General features: G+C 48.4%; 11 protein-coding genes across 11 annotated transcripts; 6 read left to right on the forward strand and 5 right to left on the reverse strand.

The window, feature by feature from the left end:
• Positions 1 to 519: 519 nt before the first annotated feature.
• On the forward strand, positions 520 to 1,904 carry GGS25DRAFT_290583 (copper transport protein ctr4). The gene is made up of 4 exons (XM_049257556.1): positions 520 to 566; positions 686 to 1,081; positions 1,181 to 1,211; positions 1,298 to 1,904. Exons 2-4 carry the CDS (start codon positions 1,031 to 1,033, stop codon positions 1,789 to 1,791), a joined length of 576 nt encoding a protein of 191 aa, XP_049116926.1. The 5' UTR covers positions 520 to 566; positions 686 to 1,030; the 3' UTR covers positions 1,792 to 1,904.
• A 597-nt stretch (positions 1,905 to 2,501) lies between these two features.
• Positions 2,502 to 3,200, forward strand: GGS25DRAFT_491567 (uncharacterized protein). The gene has a single exon (XM_049261109.1). The coding sequence runs from the start codon at positions 2,580 to 2,582 to the stop codon at positions 2,898 to 2,900; it is 321 nt and encodes a 106-aa protein (XP_049116927.1). The 5' UTR covers positions 2,502 to 2,579; the 3' UTR covers positions 2,901 to 3,200.
• A 292-nt stretch (positions 3,201 to 3,492) lies between these two features.
• GGS25DRAFT_531788 (uncharacterized protein) lies at positions 3,493 to 4,108 on the forward strand (the record flags this gene model as incomplete). Its single annotated transcript, XM_049265529.1, has 3 exons — positions 3,493 to 3,642; positions 3,759 to 3,831; positions 3,858 to 4,108. The coding sequence occupies 3 exons, from the start codon at positions 3,493 to 3,495 to the stop codon at positions 4,037 to 4,039; spliced, it is 405 nt and encodes a 134-aa protein (XP_049116928.1). The 3' UTR covers positions 4,040 to 4,108.
• Positions 4,109 to 4,349: 241 nt separating this feature from the next.
• On the reverse strand, positions 4,350 to 5,111 carry GGS25DRAFT_531790 (PEBP-like protein; the record flags this gene model as incomplete). Its single annotated transcript, XM_049265530.1, has 3 exons — positions 4,867 to 5,111; positions 4,780 to 4,789; positions 4,350 to 4,698 (listed from the first exon to the last, which is right to left on the reverse strand). The coding sequence occupies exons 1-3, from the start codon at positions 5,084 to 5,086 to the stop codon at positions 4,350 to 4,352; spliced, it is 579 nt and encodes a 192-aa protein (XP_049116929.1). The 5' UTR covers positions 5,087 to 5,111.
• An 882-nt stretch (positions 5,112 to 5,993) lies between these two features.
• GGS25DRAFT_531792 (uncharacterized protein) lies at positions 5,994 to 7,622 on the reverse strand (the record flags this gene model as incomplete). Its single annotated transcript, XM_049265531.1, has 1 exon — positions 5,994 to 7,622. The coding sequence occupies one exon, from the start codon at positions 7,620 to 7,622 to the stop codon at positions 5,994 to 5,996; it is 1,629 nt and encodes a 542-aa protein (XP_049116930.1).
• A 227-nt stretch (positions 7,623 to 7,849) lies between these two features.
• On the reverse strand, positions 7,850 to 10,592 carry GGS25DRAFT_491570 (uncharacterized protein). Its single transcript, XM_049261110.1, has 4 exons — positions 10,056 to 10,592; positions 9,912 to 9,989; positions 8,984 to 9,829; positions 7,850 to 8,927 (listed from the first exon to the last, which is right to left on the reverse strand). Exons 1-4 carry the CDS (start codon positions 10,212 to 10,214, stop codon positions 8,556 to 8,558), a joined length of 1,455 nt encoding a protein of 484 aa, XP_049116931.1. The 5' UTR covers positions 10,215 to 10,592; the 3' UTR covers positions 7,850 to 8,555.
• Positions 10,593 to 10,796: 204 nt separating this feature from the next.
• On the reverse strand, positions 10,797 to 12,496 carry GGS25DRAFT_491572 (DUF567-domain-containing protein). Its single transcript, XM_049261111.1, has 2 exons — positions 11,758 to 12,496; positions 10,797 to 11,680 (listed from the first exon to the last, which is right to left on the reverse strand). Exons 1-2 carry the CDS (start codon positions 12,074 to 12,076, stop codon positions 11,400 to 11,402), a joined length of 600 nt encoding a protein of 199 aa, XP_049116932.1. The 5' UTR covers positions 12,077 to 12,496; the 3' UTR covers positions 10,797 to 11,399.
• A 335-nt stretch (positions 12,497 to 12,831) lies between these two features.
• On the forward strand, positions 12,832 to 13,478 carry GGS25DRAFT_290766 (uncharacterized protein). Its single transcript, XM_049257558.1, has one exon. It carries the CDS (start codon positions 12,926 to 12,928, stop codon positions 13,322 to 13,324), a length of 399 nt encoding a protein of 132 aa, XP_049116933.1. The 5' UTR covers positions 12,832 to 12,925; the 3' UTR covers positions 13,325 to 13,478.
• GGS25DRAFT_290765 (peptidyl-tRNA hydrolase) lies at positions 13,479 to 14,514 on the reverse strand. The gene has a single exon (XM_049257557.1). The coding sequence runs from the start codon at positions 14,264 to 14,266 to the stop codon at positions 13,634 to 13,636; it is 633 nt and encodes a 210-aa protein (XP_049116934.1). The 5' UTR covers positions 14,267 to 14,514; the 3' UTR covers positions 13,479 to 13,633.
• Positions 14,515 to 14,767: 253 nt separating this feature from the next.
• GGS25DRAFT_290806 (BAR domain-containing protein) lies at positions 14,768 to 16,036 on the forward strand. The gene is made up of 5 exons (XM_049257559.1): positions 14,768 to 14,935; positions 15,010 to 15,180; positions 15,241 to 15,388; positions 15,443 to 15,501; positions 15,561 to 16,036. The coding sequence occupies exons 1-5, from the start codon at positions 14,923 to 14,925 to the stop codon at positions 15,953 to 15,955; spliced, it is 786 nt and encodes a 261-aa protein (XP_049116935.1). The 5' UTR covers positions 14,768 to 14,922; the 3' UTR covers positions 15,956 to 16,036.
• A 436-nt stretch (positions 16,037 to 16,472) lies between these two features.
• Positions 16,473 to 18,186, forward strand: GGS25DRAFT_290828 (Metallo-dependent phosphatase). The gene is made up of 3 exons (XM_049257560.1): positions 16,473 to 16,688; positions 16,815 to 16,897; positions 16,988 to 18,186. Exons 1-3 carry the CDS (start codon positions 16,618 to 16,620, stop codon positions 18,070 to 18,072), a joined length of 1,239 nt encoding a protein of 412 aa, XP_049116936.1. The 5' UTR covers positions 16,473 to 16,617; the 3' UTR covers positions 18,073 to 18,186.
• Positions 18,187 to 18,635: the final 449 nt, after the last annotated feature.

Genomic DNA, 18,635 nt, shown 5'->3' on the forward strand with positions numbered 1-18,635 from the left:
ACAATGTGGTTCCATATCGAGCCTCTCTCCTCCACTACTTTTCTTAACCCTGATAGCTATAACCCTTAACCTCCGTCATATTCATCGTGTTAGTTGAAACTTGCTCACGATTGACAACAATATACTACCAAGATAGTACTACATACCTATGGTACTACGTAGAAACAGGATACCACCCCACGATGGTTCGAAACGAGACTGCTGTCTAGGCCTTAAGGCTCCGAAAGGGAAAGTATGAGAACAATTGAGCACGTTTTCCAGGGGCCTTCGACGGCTTGGCGTGCAAGGGTAACATCTAACACGTCTAATGGAACCAATGATAAGCTAGACCGACCGACCGTTAAGGAGTAAAGCCGTTGAAGATTCGACCCTGATGGGCTCTAACGGTCGGGTGAGTATCCACTTCGCCTCCGTCCGCGCTGGTTTAGATCATATGGGGATCCATCACAAGGATCTTCCGTTTACTAGAGAAAAGAGGAGTTACCACTTACTTAGTACGTAGGTGCTTTGAAGTAGACCCTTTGGGGGGGAAAAGAAACGAAGCTCGATTAATATTGTCTTCCAAGGTTAACTCTTCTCGCTCTTCTTGCCCTTCAATGGTTTTCTCTTACCTTATCATCAAATCCTTACTCCATATAACATAACACGGCATAGCAATATTGGACTGACTGACCTTCCCAAACAGCCAAATCTTGCTCTTATGCTCTCATGGTCTCATGGTCCCATTCTATTAACAAGACTTCGCCATCCGTGCCCTCGAGTATAGAAACCACCAGGGGGAAGCAAAAGTGACGACTGTGCCAATTCCTTCACTCACCCCAATTACCAATTACCTATCTAGTATATATTCAATCTATTCAACCTATGAGTGACTACTTCACTAGTCCTAATATTACCTCCGGCCTTGTCTCGTGTCATCCTCCGAAAACCCGCAACGGGAAGGTTATCTGAATTTTGCCGCCGCGCGCCTTATTATTCATTTTCTTCTTCCTCTTTTTTGTTGTTGCGCTCTTCCAATTTAACCGCCAACATGGACCACAGCAGTATGGATTCGGATAGCAACGCTACCTGCACACATGCCGTACGTGTGACTACCCAACTAACTACCTAGTAATTTTCGTATTTGCCATATTCGCGCCGACTGGGTATTAATGAACTGACCAATCTCATAAAACATTAGATGACTTGGAATTGGAATACTGTTGGCACATGTAAGGCTGATCCCCCCCATCTAACAAGCGATAGCCGCTGTTTTACCTAATGGTCGTCGATGACGGAGTAACTGACTTTGGAAAAGGTTTCCTTGCGGACTCATGGCTTATCGAGAATGAGGGCATGTTCGCGGCGTCCTGCATCGGCGTCTTCCTCCTCGTCATCTGTCTCGAGTTTCTCCGCCGGCTCAGCAAGGAGTATGACAGCTTCATATTGCGGCAGTTCCAGCAGCATGTGGCGAGCCAGCAGGCCCGCGCGTCCAAGTCGGAGAGCTCGTGCTGTGCCGCGGACGATCTCCCGCCCGCCGCTGCGGGCCCGCAGATCGTCATGTTCAGAGCCTCGCCCGTGCAGCAGCTAGTCCGGGCTATCATCCATGCGGTGGCGTTCGGCGTCGCATACATACTCATGCTGATAGCGATGGCTTTTAACGGCTACATCATAATATGCATCGTGCTCGGCGCTGGTGTTGGGAAGTTCTTGAGCGATTGGATGACGGCGAAGGTGGTTGTTGGGGGCGAGAATCAGTCGGGCAGTAAGGCGGCGAGTAATCTGGAAGAGCCCTCTGTATGTTGCGGTTGAGATATGACTACCTATCTCTTGATTTTACCATGTTCAGATACCCTGTTGCTTATCGTCTGGTCCATCTGCTTTAACGAATTCATGAAATCACAATACACTGCCGAATACATCAAGCCTACTTGGTTTCTCGAATTGATAATACCAACCCTTACCCAGTTCACACTTCAACGAGCCATGGTTCAAGTTGTCTACTAGGTAATAATAGGTAGGCTATATCTAGTACCTTGCATCTTATTATAGCTACCTACTTAGGTACTTCTGACTTCCCCACATTCCATGGAAGCTTTGTCTCGCAGGTACTCCGATGAGCGCCACCACTGCAACGCGCCAATAGAAAGAGGTCTTGATTCTGAAAAGGGAAATAGTTATAGCCATGTCGAATATCATAAGATTCGGTTTATCTGAGTACTTGCTAAGTACCTAGGTAGCCAGCAGTTAGAAAGTACTGTAAGTAATGCTATTCATTCATTTCTACTCGTCTCACAACAGCGTCTCACGATCCACAGTAAGGATGGCTTATGGAATAGAAAAGACTTGGCTACGGCAAAGCCGTCGTATAGTCGCTGTTTAAAGTAAGACTAACTTCCCAAAAAAGAATATTGATGGCTCCATCTGTTACGAGAATTGGCATTTATTGATTGGCGGTGACATCAGCAAGGTTTTCCTTATAAACAACACTGCAATGCCTTACCTACCTCACCGCCGACTTCATTCAAACTTCATTCATACCCAGGTACTCTTACATTTCATCTACCAAATCCAAGGCCATCACCACTTACACCGACAAAATGCGAGTCTTCACTTCTCTCTTATCCTCCCTCACCCTGCTTAGCTTGGCAGGAGCCAATCCCCTACTCGAGAACGACCAGAACAACGGCCCAACCAAGACTGACGTCTCGCTCTGCTGCTGCTGTCTCAAGGACTCTTCGCCGGGCATCAGGCCCGATCCCAATGATACCGTGTGTCCTAGGGAGGCCATAGAGGACGTGTGCGGGAATGACTACCCTGCCAATTCGAGATACACGCTTGGGGGTCTGGAGGGGAACCCCGAGGCGATAGAGAAGGAATGCTCGAGGGTCAGGTGCCGGCCCATCAAGATCGAGGAATAGATTGCCTACTGCCATCGACCTTGGGCCGTTTTAAACGCGAACGGCATTCCGGTATAAGGATCACAACTCGCGCCTTTTGATTACTCGACGCTGCTGGGGAAGTTGTTCGCGATCTAGACTTCCGTCGCTGGGTTGGATTATATTAACTACCACGTTCTTGTGGTTATCCACAAATGCTGTTGCGCCTAGCTGTCGTTTCAGGGGTGTGAATGCTCGGGGTCTCGGGAGGAGGACTATATAGATACTAAGTTGTCAAACAAAAAAAAGGCGTGCGAATGAATGAAAACAGTTATACACCTACTGGTTTTTTTTTTTCTCCAAAACTCATATTGCTGCGCGGCGCTTACTTATTTCTCTCCAAAATGTATTGCCGGGCCATATCCTAAGAGAAACAGCCAAAGAGTACCTCAGCCAGGGCGGATGGTGCGCACTCCCCCCCCTAACCCCCCCTTCACACACAAACTAGCCCCCTTTTCCCCTCGTCCCTTCTTACCTCCCACCTAAAAGGCTCCACGCATCCCCCAACGCCGACCTCGACTGGACCCACCACGCGAACCGGCAGGCATTCTACCGGCACTAGATCATCCCGCGCATGCTCGTCGACACCTTGCGCCGCGACACCGCCACCTCCATCTTCGGCCACCGCGTCGATGGCATCGTGGTGGTGTCGAATCATGCGGGCAGGCAGGTCGATGATGGGGCGGCGGCGAGCTTGGATGCGCCGGAGAGGATTGTGCAGGCGGTGGGGGAGAGGGTTTATCTGAGTCGTTCACGCCCCCCCCCCCCCCCCCCCCCCCCCCCCTTTCCCCTTTTTAAAAAAGAAGAGGAGGTCGATGCTAACTCTGGTGGCTTACCTAGATCATGTACGACTCCGGCATCCGCAGCGGCGGCGCCGACATCTTCAAGGCCCTCGCGCTCAGCTTCATCGGCCGTCTGTGGGCGTACGTACGCGCTCAGCGCCGGCGGCGAGGAAGGCGTCCGCCACGTGCTGGGGGGGGCTCTTGGCGGATTTCGATATCCTGATGAACGTCGCGGGATACCCCGACCTGAAGGATAGTAATCGCGATGCGGCTGGATTCGTTGCCGAGGGGGGTCGTGCGTTCCTGAGGAGGGGATGGCTTGAGGGATTTGGAGGTTGAGATGGTGATAAAGGGGTTAAATACCCACCTAACCTGGGAAGGTAATGACCTGGTTAGCGAGTGATGGGGTTACGCGCTTCTCTAATTGGGGTGATCACTAAACGAGAAGATATAGGTTTGGGGGTGAATCTGACAGACAAATGGAAGTATATTTGCGTCGTCGGATATCCGAGCGTATCTAGGTATCGAATGAACATAAAAGGGGCTTCCTTTATACTCAAAATCGATACTTCTTCATACCTATATACACATTCTCCTCCTATCTCCCTCTCTCCCTCCCCCCACCCCCCTTTTATTCACCCCTGCTAATTTAACCGGTAACATTAAAATAATTCGCCGCGATCGGCGCGCTCAGCCCCGCCGCCGTGATGAATTTCGGGACGTTGAACCCGGACTTCTGGCTCTGCAGCATCTGGCTGGCGGCCGCGGGGACCTGCCAGTTCTCGGGCTGCTCCCACAGCAGGTTCGTGTAGCGGTGCGGGTGCGGGGGGTTCTCGGCCGGCGGCGCCGGCGCGAACCACGCGACGGGCGTGTTGGACGTCGACGTGAGCGTGGTCACGCCGTCGGCGGAGGCGGCGCCGCTCGCTTTGAAGTCCCGGATCACCGTGTGCAGGTACGTGGCTGGCTGCCCGGCGCCTGGGTTGATGAAGTTGGTGGATCTACGGGTTGAGATTGGTTAGTGGTGGGGTATAGAGTGTGTGTGGGTGGATACTTGAGTGTATAGCGAGCTGGAGACGTACGCATCGATGTCTGGGATATTTGTTAGCCAGCTACCTCACTATCATTCATGGGGGTAATATCTTGGGATAGGAGAGAAGGGAGCTCACCGATCATCATCCACAAGTAGGTTCCATCTGCTGGAGTACTTAGCCCAATGGTTGGCTGCCTCGCAGTGTCAGTTTTCGCCAACGCTAAGCCTGGCGTCACGGACTTGGTGCCGAAGGCGACCTCAAGCTTCTGCTCGACGACCGGTTCGAATCCCGCTGGTGTCTGAGCAGCTGAGAAGCTAGCTAGGGCCAACGCTGACAGAATACCTGAGCCCTTCATTTTGAATATGTCGAGTTTTGATTTGTTTTCTCTTTTTTCTTGATTAAGGAAAAGAATTCGGTTAGGTGAAGCGTCGATCCTTCGAATCGGTGTAGAATGATAGGAGCCGGGACGGGATATAAATATAGGTAGGTATCTAAAGACCAACTCAATATTCTTCCATACTAATAGGGGCTTGTGTAATAGCTAGTGCGGAGCCTTCCATACATTGCCCAGAAACGCGCAATCTACTTCATCCCATTGCCGGAACCGTTTGGTTTATATAAGCTCGATGGCTAAATAGTAAACTTTCCTGATCGGGCGCGGCCATCCTCGAGTGCCTGGTCTATCTTCCGGCTTGGCGAATTGGCTGGCAGTGTTTGTAAAGCCTCATGCGCGCGGGGTCTTGCCTGATTGATGGCAGTTCGATGTTTGGTCTAGTAGGGGTTAAGACGTCCGTTGCCGATCAGGCTTGTCGATGGAATTTGCTCTTGCTCTGTAGGTGATTCGAGGAGGGAGTAGCTCGTACCGGGCGAATAAGCGTAGGCTAACCATAGGGTTAGATGGATTCTAGACTTATAGATTGTCGGTTGTCAATAACAAATCCAGGTTTCCTCACCTCTGTTGATTGCTTTGGCGATGTTTCTAAGTTATTACTTTCCATTTGCCATGCTTATTTCGACTCCCCCCTAATATACCTACCTAGTAGGTACCTAGGTAGGTAGGTATACTATTAACGATGCTTACCTAGATACCTTACACCCACCTGGGTATCTAAAGTCAGTATTTAGTAAGAGCATACGTAGAGCATCACTATGATAAAGAAGTAAAGAAGTCAATTGCAGGCCTCGTTCAAATAGAAATGCGTTCAATTAAAAGTACACGACAAGTTCATTAACCAGCCACCTCCCATCTAGCTCCCTAGTACCTAAATGGCAGTTGCGATTATTAAAGTTCCTACAGGAAGCGTATTGAAGTCGCGCAGAGTAGCGAGCAACTCCCTCCGTCTCTGCATCGCAATAACCTCCGGGTCCGTCGCAAGCCACTGCAGCGCGGCAACGAGGTCGCGGATCTCCTCGTCCAGGATCCTGGACTCCGCGGAGAGGACGCGCGGCAGCTTGCGGGTGTGCTTGGAGCCGAAGTAGAACATCAGCGTCCAGGCGCCCCGGCGGCGGTGCGCCTGGCGCGGCTCTCCGCGCCAGATGAACCACGAGTCCATCCAGTACTCGCGGCGGCACCGCAGGCGCGGCCGGCAGTGCAGCGTGTTGTCCTTGAAGAACAGGCGCCGGGTCTTGGTGTCCACGAACATCGCCATGTAGAGCGCGTCGGCGCCGCGGATCTTGTCCGCCCGAGGCTCGATGCCGCAGTGCTTGCGCATGTAGATGCGTCGTTTCTCGGCGGTGGTCTTCGTCTGAAGCGGGTAGCGGGTGTGTTTATTGGGCTTCTTTCGAGGCAGCTTGGTAACCTTCATGGGGGTTTGGGAGTAGAGCGTAGGTTTATATTCGTATTCGTGTTTGGGTTTGGCCTTTGAGTCTGCTGCTAGGTTATGCCAGCGGATTGGAGCCTTGACCCCGACCTTTCTCATTGTCATGGGCTTTCTCATTAGCCATCGCTCTCGCTTTCCCAAATTGATAGGTCCGTAGTAGGTCCCGTGCTTCACCTCCTGGTATTCCTCAACTATCATCATAGGTTCCGCAACTGTCATCGTGGGCTCCGCAATTATCGTCGTTGGCTTAGGCTTGGGCTTGGGCTCGAAAGAAGCAGCAGTCCAAGGTGGAGGACAGGGTAGGCCGAAAAGGTCAGACAATTCGCGACTGATGAGGTTTGACAAGTCATCGAGGCCCAGCTGGTGGAGTCCGAAGGGGGTCGGAACCTGGGGCGGGTACGGACTCATGGCTTCTCGGGCTTTCTTTTCCTCGGCTTCTCTATCATAACAAGTGCCCACGACCTCCATTTTCTTAGCTCCTTCAATAAGATCGCTGAGCTTAACTCTCAAGTCGTCTGAAGAGTTCAGCTTGTCCTTCAAATCCTTCACCTTCTTCTTGGCTATGTCATCCTCAATATCCTCAGAGTCCTCAGAGTCCTCAGAGTCCTCAGAGTCCTCAGAGTCCTCAGTATCCTCAGTATCCTCAGTATCCTCTGTTGCATCGTTGGCCATGTTTGTCTCGTCCGTGTCGAGACCTTCGCATGGCTGTGAAGAGGTTCCTGCAGATGGCTCATCGGTCGTCTTGCTAGTCGTTGCCTGAGAAGGCTCTTGGCTACTGTCAATTGTGGTACTTGCAGTGCCCTTCTTCTTATAATCCTCAAAGAAGCCAAAGACGTTGTCGAATCGTGTCCGGAGGTCCTTGAGAGCCTTCGCGTGTTCCTTGAGGGCGTCACCATGGTCGTAGAGGTCACGTCTGTATTTCTGCCCGTCCAGGCATATCTGATCGACGTCTGGTTCGCTAGAAACTTCGCTGCCGTTGTTTGCAATGACAGAATCAGAGATGGAAACAGAGTCGTAATCAGAGTAGTACTCGGCTCCGTGATTAGACTCCTCATCATCATCTGAAGCCATGATGGCTGCTGCCCCTCAAGTTTGAGGAGAGGGAAGTTGAGAGTGCAGTGAGAATTGTTATGTTGAAAGGTGTGAAGATGGAAAGGTGGGTGACTATTTATTTACATTAAGATGATGGAGACCTTGGAAATGTGTGGTCCTATCGACTTTTTCTTGAATGGGTTACGAGGATTAAGATGCTATTGATAGATTCAAGAAGCGACCTGTTGGTCGAAACAGATAACTGGGGATAATTTTCTCCTTCCTTATTGTAAGTTGAGGACGACTCTAGCACGGGGCTTTCTCCATACAACAATGACAAAAAAATACATTGGCTGTCGTAGCCATCGACCATAAATGCCTTGCTCTATCGACCAGTTCACCAGCTTCTCTTTGTTGGGTTCAAGGAGGAGTATCCTGATATAGGTACCTAGGTAGGTACCAGTGAAGTAAAGTAAAGTAGAAGTTGGATTTCCTACTACCGCTACTTGGGAATTCCCATGTGATCCACCAACTCAAAATGGATGCTGAATATTAATCACCCATACTGTTCCTATGTGTTTCCATTGGGTTCATATTCCGCGGTGTGTGGCGATAGATGGGAGACTGGACATCTAGAGAGGTAATGCCAAACAGATACTCAGAACTAAATTATAAGGCTTGCATATTGGCATATTATGATAATTCTATGTCGGGGAAGACGACATTAGCATTCTAGGTCTTAGACCATGGGTTCAGCCAACGAATGTTCGGGGTCGTGAGAATTCCTTAAATACCGGTCACTGAATATGACTAGGTTAGATATGTAGGTATCTATATGTGAAATCCGTACCCAAATCCGCTTATATTTCAACCCGTATCCAGGACCCAAACGCCAGTGATATATGCAATCCCCCTTAAACAGGCCATAAAGTATGAATCATAGATCCCTTAGCACGTCAACCTAAAGGAAGCTCAGCGTGCAACCCCATCACTATTTTTGCCTATCGTACTTGGACTGTTTAAGTCGTCGTCTTCCCTCGGCCTCGCGTCATCATCTTCGTCGTCACTCATTAAGCCTTCGAGTTCGAACTCTTGTGCGTCTCTTATGGGGACATTTCCGTTGACCCGGGGGCCCAATCGGCCATTCTCCGTGTCCTTAATAGGAAAATCGGGAGTACTATTGCGATAGTACACGGTGACGAGCACATTGACAAAGAGGAAGAGTAGGAAGGCGAGCGAGTATATGATCAAAATGTAGGCAACATGGTCTAGACCTGAAGATTCGACTAGAGCCATTTGCTCTTCCGTAGCGCCCATAAACAAGAATCCGGACGCATAAAGCAACTTTGATATCTATTAGCAAAGGCACACACTGAACACGCCAGGTGTCGCAGACTTACAAATATGGGGACGTATTGGAAACTGCTGGTTTCGTGACCATCCTCCGACATGCCGGGGCGATCCCGAAGCACGAAGGATACCTCGATAATACGGGTGGCGCCAGCTGCCATGAGGGTGTAACCGAACATCTTGTGGGTTTCGGCACTAATCATCATATCTTGGGGATGAGCGCTCATTGCCCAACCGGTAATTAGAATGACGAAGCCGGGGATAAAATTTCGTTGCGGGCGGCCGTCTCGATCTGAGCTCAACCATATTCCAGCCAACCCAGCAGACCACCAGATGATACCCATAGTTGTATGCTGCCAGTCGTTCTTCACCCAATCAGTACCCCACCTATGTTCAGTAAAGGTGTTGACCACGCCCCAGGCAGCGATAACGGCACTGTCGAAGAACTCTTGGGACCGGCCAGTACGCCTAAGCCATAATTGTCCGACAAGTAATAGGATGGTTAGCAAGGCACCATATGCGATGAAAGCACTTCCCATGATGAAATGGGCTAGACATTGACCAATATGGTCACCTTGGCAAAACCCAAGCGCAGTAATACCACCGAACAACATTTGGGTCCAGGAAAACACGGGCAAAGCCTTCCCGAGGAAACCGTGTCCGATTTTGACGAAGCGCCTAATCTTCCCATTTATACCCTTCTCCAGATGCAGTTTTAGGTAGATACCCATGAGGACCTGGACAAAAAGCAGCAGGGAAATAGGCGATGCGAACTTGGAGTGGACGTTCGAATGTAAAAACTCGCGACCGCCGTGCAAATGACCTAGAGCGTATCCGAGGATTGCCAGCGCGGTGCCGGCTACTTGTACGGGTACGTGCCATCGAGACTTAACGATCTATAGAAGAACAAGAGAGCTCCGGTTAGATTCTAAATCAACGCTACGTAGGCATTCGAGGAGGTTGTGAGGGTGTATTTACTCCGAGAACCATTCCTAGGGGGAATATAACACCCCACGCCAGCATTTGGATGAATATGTGAGCCCATAGTGTCGCATCCTACACGAGTAATTAGTTTCCGGAACTTCCGCCGTGATCGATTCCATCTCTCTAGCTGTAACCTACAATAGGATCAGCTGAGACAGCCTGTCCTTCCTCGATATGAGAAGAGCTATGATCGTGTGCGGAAGCCATTGGTAAAATAGCTAAAGAAAGTAGAAATAACGGAAAAGAAGAGGAGAAAGCCATTTTGTCTGTTCGACGTGGTTGGCGTCCCGCCATCATGCGTTTCGAGCGCACGGAGTCCAGAACCGAAGTTGGCCAGATGGGGCGGGATCGAAACCCCCTGAAGCTACGTAACGCGTTTCGATACTCGAGACCAGGGGCTTGGCCTATTGGGGCCCATCGATAATATACGTAGTAGAATTTAGAAAAAGGAGATCGGACGATGTATCCGTTATGAACTGGATCTTGAAATGTTGAAGAGGGGAAAAGAAGTTGCTCGGATTTGTAAATCAAGCTTATCGTTGCATCTAATGCTCAAGATTTTGGGACGCGACAAGGCTTAGAATTCCGACATAAAATGGTACTTGGACGGTACTGTACTTTCTATGTCTTTATTGCAGAGATTCTTCGTACTATCTTGTACACAGCTTAGGTAACTTTTCCATTTATCCATGCAAGGGTAATCATCGGAGATAACTAGTCCGATCCGTGATGCTTAAAATGAAATACCGACATTTTGATTGGCCATTAGAATCAACTGCCGTTATCCACCGCCTAAAGCTTAGTTATCCAGCTATTTATTAATAGTGCATTCTTACAAGACACCACTTGAAAACATACATGTACGCTCCCTCGTAACATGCGCCATTGTTCGTTCATCATCCTCGACAACGAGTATTATAGAGCGCCGATCATGCCTTGAACTTCGAATACGTATTAATTAAATCGCAAAAGCTAGTACAACACAACCCGCCCCCAATTCTATTCCTTGTTACATGAAGGATAGGCACCTAATTGATCTCAAATATCTTCCAAATGCCTCTCAGAGATTCGCATCCTGTCTTCACCACTAACAAATAACCTTCCGGTCTATACATTTTACGAATACCAGTTCCCCTATCCTCAAGACAGAGTATCACATGAAGCAGAATACTTCGAAAGAATATCATTCAACTCGTTACTAGGTATCAAACCCATGGGTTGGGTTACCTATGTACCTAGGTAGGCATTCTGCTTAGCGTGTTACCAAGACATGAACAGTAAAGGCACAAAACGCCGATCCCCCGCAATAATGTCCCGTTCCCCCCTCGCCTCGAATGCTCCGTCGCATTTTGGTATAAAACTGCTGTACGCTTCATAATGCATTGCCATGTCCTTCAAACCGAATCAAATGGCGATGTACATCCCCTAAGAGACATACATAAAAAAGAAGAAAAAGAAGAAGGAAGTATGATACGACAGCCATTAAGAATTTGCCGTAGTCTCGTTCCTCTTCATGTCCAGACAAATGCACATGGCCACGATGACAGCCATGTCGACGTTCGGCGCGATCGAGACGCGATACGTCTGCTGTCCGCCGAGCAGTTCGCGCGCGTTCCATCGGTCGCGGTAGATGGCTGCGACGGTTTGTCCGCTAGGTACGTCTGTGATCTCCGCCCTCGTGTCTGTCCAGTCGCCCTTCATCTGCAGTTCTTCTTGCTGGCCGTTGGCCGATGTGAAGGTGCCGATGAACTTGGAGCCGACGACTGTATTGTTATCATTCCACGTTAGTATGTAGATACATACGTAGATAGGTAGGTATAGTAGGAAGATTAAAACGTACACTTAAACCGGCTCACCACCTGGAAGATCTCATCGCCGTTGGCGTTCTCGGCGTAATACGTGCTGTGCATCTGGAAGTGCTTCTTGCGGATGCAGAACAGGAATCGCCCGCTCATGTCCGTGACAGTCATGCGGTGGGACAGCGAAAAGGTCTCGCCCTTGACCTTGAAGATCGGCTGCCCGTTGGCGAGGCCAATGTCGAAACTGTTCCCGGACAGCGACATGAGCTTCTCCTTCAGTATGAGCGTCTCGCATTGCGTCGCCATGAACGGCATGAACATGCCCATTTGGCGGGGGAAGGGCGGTAGTTGGTGTCCCATTTTGGATTTGGTTGATATATCGAAGGATAGATAACTTTTGAATTAGTGCAATCTTGTTGACGTTTAGATCGCTTATACAATTCGATGCGTATTTCTTACTTTTTTTTTTTCGTTATACTACATAGGTAGAGAGAGAAGGATTCCCGTGAAACACCTCCGGGTTCCAACGAATCTTATATAGTTACAAAGACAACCCCCAGCTCAGCCAAGTAAGAAGGAGGATTCAATGCTGTTCGAGGCCTATCAGCCCATTTGCGAACCTACGTCACGTACCTAGTAGCCAATGGGCTATGCCAGCTCTCCCCTAGTAATCCGCGGATCATGAGGCTGAATCACATAAAAATGGCACCGGGTGTCAGCTCCAGGGCTAGACATGTTGCTAAAGCTCAGCTCCTCGCCTAGTAAGTAGATCGCTTTTTATTACAGACAGCTTATTTGGCTTAGTTTGACCCTAACTCTTACCAAACTACCTAACCTACTTATGTAGCCAAGGTTCAGTGCTGTTATGAGAACTTATGACATTACAGCTCAGCTTATCTCGGATTTTGTGCTGCTGCGCCTACTTATACTAGATCGGCATAAAAGGGGGGTTTATGAATGCGAGCTTCAACCTTGGAAGTCTTTGTTCACTAATCTAGGCACCTGGATTACCGTGCCTTAAATATTCCTGGGAGTTCCCAGACTATAAAGTCATGCAAACCAGGTATTTATTTTTACAATCCCTGAGAACTCCATTGTGATAGATAGGTTATACTGACTGCACATGCACATGCATATGCACGCCCACATCTCCGTCTTCAATTTCAATTAATACTCAAAATCCCCTAAGAACCCGGATTTTATTTCACCATGTTCGAGCATTTTAAAGCTCGACACATCCCGCCGCTCTTCATCGCATGCGCGATGGCTTTCGGCGGGCTTATGCCCATCTTCAATCCGGAGGGTGCGCTGGTAGAATTTGGCTTTCCAGAATACTTCGCCGATGATCCACTCACGTTTCCCGTCATGGTGTCTCAGTCCGTCCGCACCACCGCCGTAGGCCTCATCATGCTCGTGTTTTATGCGCAAAATAAGCTGGCCGAGATCGATACGGTGATGGCTGTCGGATGCACCTATATCGGCGTCATGGACTGCTACGTACTCTGGAGTGACCGCCAAGGCATGGCCCTCTTCCGCCTCATTTGCGGGTTGGCGATCGGCGCATGGGGATTCGCCGGTTTAACGAGAGGGCGGCGGCGGCATTATTGAACTCGGCGTAGTTTTGATCCTTTATTACGTTTATCCCGAGGTCCTTGATGTTCTAGGTATCCTGACTTGTGATAATATGCAAGGTTCCACTTCATGCTTGTTTGTTTGGCAACGATATTATGTATATGGGGATATATTGGACAACACATGACTTTTGATACATGAATTTCCATCGACGTGGCAGAGGATATGGTTGATGCAAGATTTGAGAATTGTATTGATGGGAATCGTAGGCATTCTGAGTGGACACCTTCTCGCCTGCGGGGGTAGGGGAGCAAAGGTCGAGGGAGGAATTGCACATGGAGCAACTCATGGATCAGCTGATGATGCGGCCCTTTTCTCGTAGCTCTCTTTCCACCTCTCCTCTAGTTGATGTAGACAATCGAGTACCTTGGGACCAACTGCACAGATGCATTTCTTTTGATAAGGCGTCATAGGCTTCAGGACGTAGTTTGTTATTGTCTCTGGATCTCTCTCCTCGGGCCTGCCAATTCCGACTGATATGCGTGACCAGTGGTGCCCGGTGAACCTCAGAGAATTGAAGCTCATGTTTGTGCTCTTCACGCCATTGTGTCCCCGGTGGCTTGTTTTCCACGCTCTGGTTTTAACGTGGGCTAGTTCCTCTTCTAGATCATCGTGAACAACTACAAAACCCAGCTGCGAAGGTTGTAGGTTGTAGGTGCCTAGTATATCCTTATATGCCTTAGCCAGCCATGGCCCAGTATTGTTCATCAGTGTAGGGCTTTGAAGCAACATATATTTCCGGCTGATGGAGGCCATGCAAGATTTACTGCCATAGCGATGTGCTGAGAATCGCGGTTGTTCTGAGTCACCCAACGCCTCCTGTAAGGACTCGAGGGCAAGATGGCCAGCAGAGTGCAATGACCTGTGATAAGGCGTTGGGTTGCCAAAGCTGGCGATTAGGTAACGAGGTTCAAGCATTTGATATTTTTGACTTGAGCCATACGATAATCAAATTATTTCAGGTCAATCTTGAAGTTTTTCATTTTCTTTCCTTTGATCTTTTTTTTTTGGTTTTTTTTTTTCTTAAAATTGAAGGCTGCTTCAGCCACACTCTCTGTGGCTAAAATAGGTATGAAGTATGTACCCAGCTAAGTATTGTACTTAAGTCTTAGCGCCATGTGGGATCCCGTAACTCGGAGACATCGGAGCCTGCCACGGACCACGGTAGAGTGCAAGGTAGTTACTTAGTGCTAGGTTTTGTACAGTCTCAGAGCCGGATCTTTGTTGCCGTCTACATGCATTAATTAGGTACCCTAGGTACATAACTGGCGCAAAAATAATTTTGCTGACGATGGCCCGTGACGTATGTCACAGTGTTATCGAATTCATAAACTCAGCCACGATTGTCGCCTACCCACCATCCAATTCACCAGTCACCATTCAATGACCATCCAACTTTCTGCAAACCGTTTCCAAACACGACTTAGATTCGCCAATTTCTCTTACCACCTTTAGAATACAACATCGAAATCTTAACTCCCGAGCCATTAATTTCATCTTCTCGATTTATAAACCCGCGAGAGCACACTTCGTTATAGATCAAAAGAGTAAAACGATACTACAACTTCGCCAAGATGTCGTGGGCAGGTATGACGCCAGTTACAGCCAGCCATGAATTTATCTATCATCGGCAGCAACGAACTAATTATTTCGATTCCTAGGATTCAAGAAGAATGTCAATCGCGCAACGACGCAGGTCATGATGAAGACCGGCCACGTTGAAAAGACAAATGACCGCGATTACGAAGTCGAGGAGAGACGGTTCCGAACTATGGAGGCTGCTTCGCTACGACTTCAAAAGGAGGCCAGAGGATACCTGGATTCGATACGAGGTAATCTAGTGCCAACAAATTCAGCCGAATACACCCCCCGCTAAACATACATACTTTTAGCAATGACTGCGTCGCAAATGCGCATAGCCGAGACGATAGATGCCTTCTACGGCGACGCAGGAGCCAACGACGGTGTTAGTAGGAGCTATAAACAAGCCGTAGAGGATCTGGATACCGAGACCATCAAAGCGCTGGATGGTCCATACCGGTACAACATCTAAACCAGTTACGTCACTGAGAAATATCCGCTGACCAAGTTTAGAACAACGGTGCTAGAACCCATCACACGATTCTGTGCTTATTTCCCGGATGTCAATGAATGTATGGATTACCCCGGTGACCTGGTAACCTGCTCTTAATCAGGACTAATGTATTTCTAGGTATCAAGAAGCGCGGCCACAAGCTTCTGGACTACGATGCACTACGAGCCAAAGTCAAGAAGCTGGCGGAGAAGCCGGACAAGGACGTAACGAAACTACCGCGCACCGAGAAGGAGATGGAAATCGCTAGAACGGCCTACGAACAGCTCAATGAACAACTATCCACGGAATTACCTCAGCTTATCGACCTCCGAGTACCATATCTCGACCCGAGTTTCGAGGCGCTTGTCAAGATTCAACTTCGCTTCTGTGCTGAAGCATATAGCAGAATGGCGCAGGTCCAGCAATACCTGGATGCAGACACTAGAGAGCAGTATGCGCAGGGTCATCTGGACTCGAGGGTGGAGCAGGTGTTGCAAGAGATTCGGGAACTTAGCATCAGCGGTACAGTTTGAGTTGACAGCAGCAGGACATGAATACGCGGAGTAAAACGGATTGTTTCTGGGATGGTTCTTCTGGCTTGGGCTTGGGAAATTTGTAGGTAATTTTCGATCCAAGCCACCACCAGCACGAGTGATGGACGGGTTCACGGTTCACGTTAGATACCTATAAGAACGATGGTCTTGCGAACAGCAATTAGGCTTACCTATTTGAGATTATTTTCTATTCTCAATTCTGGACAGGAATTGCGAGTTTGTTTATTCCTTAAACAATTTTACAATTTCAAACGATTAAAGAAACCATCATCGTCACCCCCCTTTCTCTCTTTTTACTTTTTTTATTATTTAATTTTTGACTTTTGCAAAAGTCTAACTATCACCTCCTGAAAATGTTTCATTTCATTTCCTTGAATCTTAAATTGGGAGAGAGATATCACTACTCTACATATGTAACCCAAGAGTTTCAAAGGCTACTAAGGTTTGAATACAAATATTGTCACATGAAGCGGCAAGAGATATGGGGTTGGCGGGGGTAACCACACGCTGCAACCCTGCGCTGTGTCTATCTCAGTCAATATGTTACTACTAGTAGTAGCCAGTTACTACCTGCCTACCTAATTATCCAGTCACTGCATAGTACTAACCTAGGTATCTACATTCCAGCCATTATCCAAGATATGGAACAAATACATCTTGGCCATATCTCTACAACCGGCGACTCCTCCTTCCATCCGTCTTCAGCATCGTAGTAAGTTTTACTGGGTTGTTTTCTTCGATTCATCGCGACTATGCTTCTCACTATCTTGGCTACCTATATGTTGACCGCTGCGTCTGTACTTAAAGCAAAGCCTATAACTAAAGGACAACTGGACAGTACAAGAATTTTCGGTCCCCTCACTTTTAATAGCGATGGCACATTCCAAATATCGATATTTGAGGACCTGCACTTCGGAGAAAGTAAGTTATGAGACACTTATGTCTCCACTACCTCCCTCAAACACCGGATGGATGAGTCGAAGGTTAACCAATACCTTCTCCCTACATTAGATGCTTGGGATCAGTGGGGTCCGCAGCAAGATATCAACTCTGTCAAGGTCATAAATGAAATACTTGACGCGGAGTCACCAGAGTTAGTTGTCCTGAACGGGGACTTGATTACGGGCGAGAACACGTTTCTGGAGAACAGCACTCTGTACGTTGACCAGATCGTCGGTCCCTTGGTAGAACGGGGATTGCCCTGGGCCTCGACCTATGGAAATCACGATTATGATTTCAATATCTCCGGCAATGCGATACTCGCCCGCGAGAGAAGATGGCCCAACTGTCGCACGACGCCAATGGTATTTGGCCCAGATTCCGGTGTGTCTAATTACTACCTCCCCGTATATGACAATAACTGCGCAGGAGAAGACTGCGTTCCTGAACTGCTGCTTTGGTCCTTCGATAGTAGGGGAGGCTTTCGATATCGAGAAAAGGATGCAACTGGAGCCCGAGTTGGTAATCCCGGGTGGGTTGACTTTAGCGTCGTAAACTGGTTTCTGGAGACGAATGCGGAATTGGTGAATAAATATAACAAGATTATTCCGTCTCTAGCCTTCGTCCATATCCCAACTTATGCGTCATACGTCCTGCAAAAAGTGGGCGTGGATCCTCATAGAGAGCCCGGGATCAACGATGACGACCCGTTAGCTCCTCAGGCCCAAGGATGGTGCGCTGATGGCCGAAATGACGGATCTTGCGAGTACGGCGGGCAGGATATTCCATTCATGCAGGCTATCTCAGCGGTTCCTGGCCTGATGGCACTCTTCTCGGGCCATGATCACGGCAACACGTGGTGCTATAAGTGGGATAGACTGCTTCCAAATATGACAGTGGCGCCGCGAAACGACATCAACCTCTGTTTTAGCCAACATTCGGGCTACGGAGGTTATGGCAACTGGGAACGAGGTGCACGACAAGTCTTCGTCACAAAGTCAAGACTAAAGGAACTAGAGATCGATACTTGGATTCGACTCGAGTCCGGAAATTTCGTGGGGAGTGTCACGCTGAATTCAACGTATGGAGAGGATCGTTATCCGGCAACTAATAATTCCAAAACGGTCTGTTCCACTTGCGATTATACATCAACGTGAAGGAGATGAGGATTTTGTCAGAGTGGTTGTAAGTAATCGTACGGCACTCCATGTACATGGATGATGATGAGGCATGAATTATGATATTATGGGACGAGACATGTAATACTGGATTTATATGGTTAAGGAGCGACACTTTTGGAACTCGAGATACATATCTGTACTAGGTACCTAACCTACTCTGATACCTAGGTACGTAATATGGATGAACGAATTATATTGTGATTTCAATCATTTCCATCTTGTTGCATAGGACGTAATGTACCTGGGTTATAGATGCCAAAAAGGGGAATAACATTCCTGATCGTTGCTAAAGAGGTGTTTGGCTCGTGGAGACACGTGACCCCCTTTTCCTTCACATCTTTCAAGTTAATGAAATTGGCTTCAAGTACCACAACTTTCTTACGGAATAATTTAATGATATATTATACCTAAGCAGATTCTAGGGACTTTAAATCCCTACCCGTAATAAGTACCGACCTGCTTAGGGAAAGGGGTAGTATCTAAGAACTCCGTAAGCTAATAGGATCTGCCAATCACGTGGGCCCCTCTCTAAGACACAT

Source organism: Hypoxylon fragiforme (assembly GCF_022984875.1).
Source record: "Hypoxylon fragiforme strain CBS 206.31 chromosome Unknown GGS25scaffold_5, whole genome shotgun sequence".
NCBI classification, from domain to species: Eukaryota; Fungi; Ascomycota; class Sordariomycetes; order Xylariales; family Hypoxylaceae; genus Hypoxylon; species Hypoxylon fragiforme.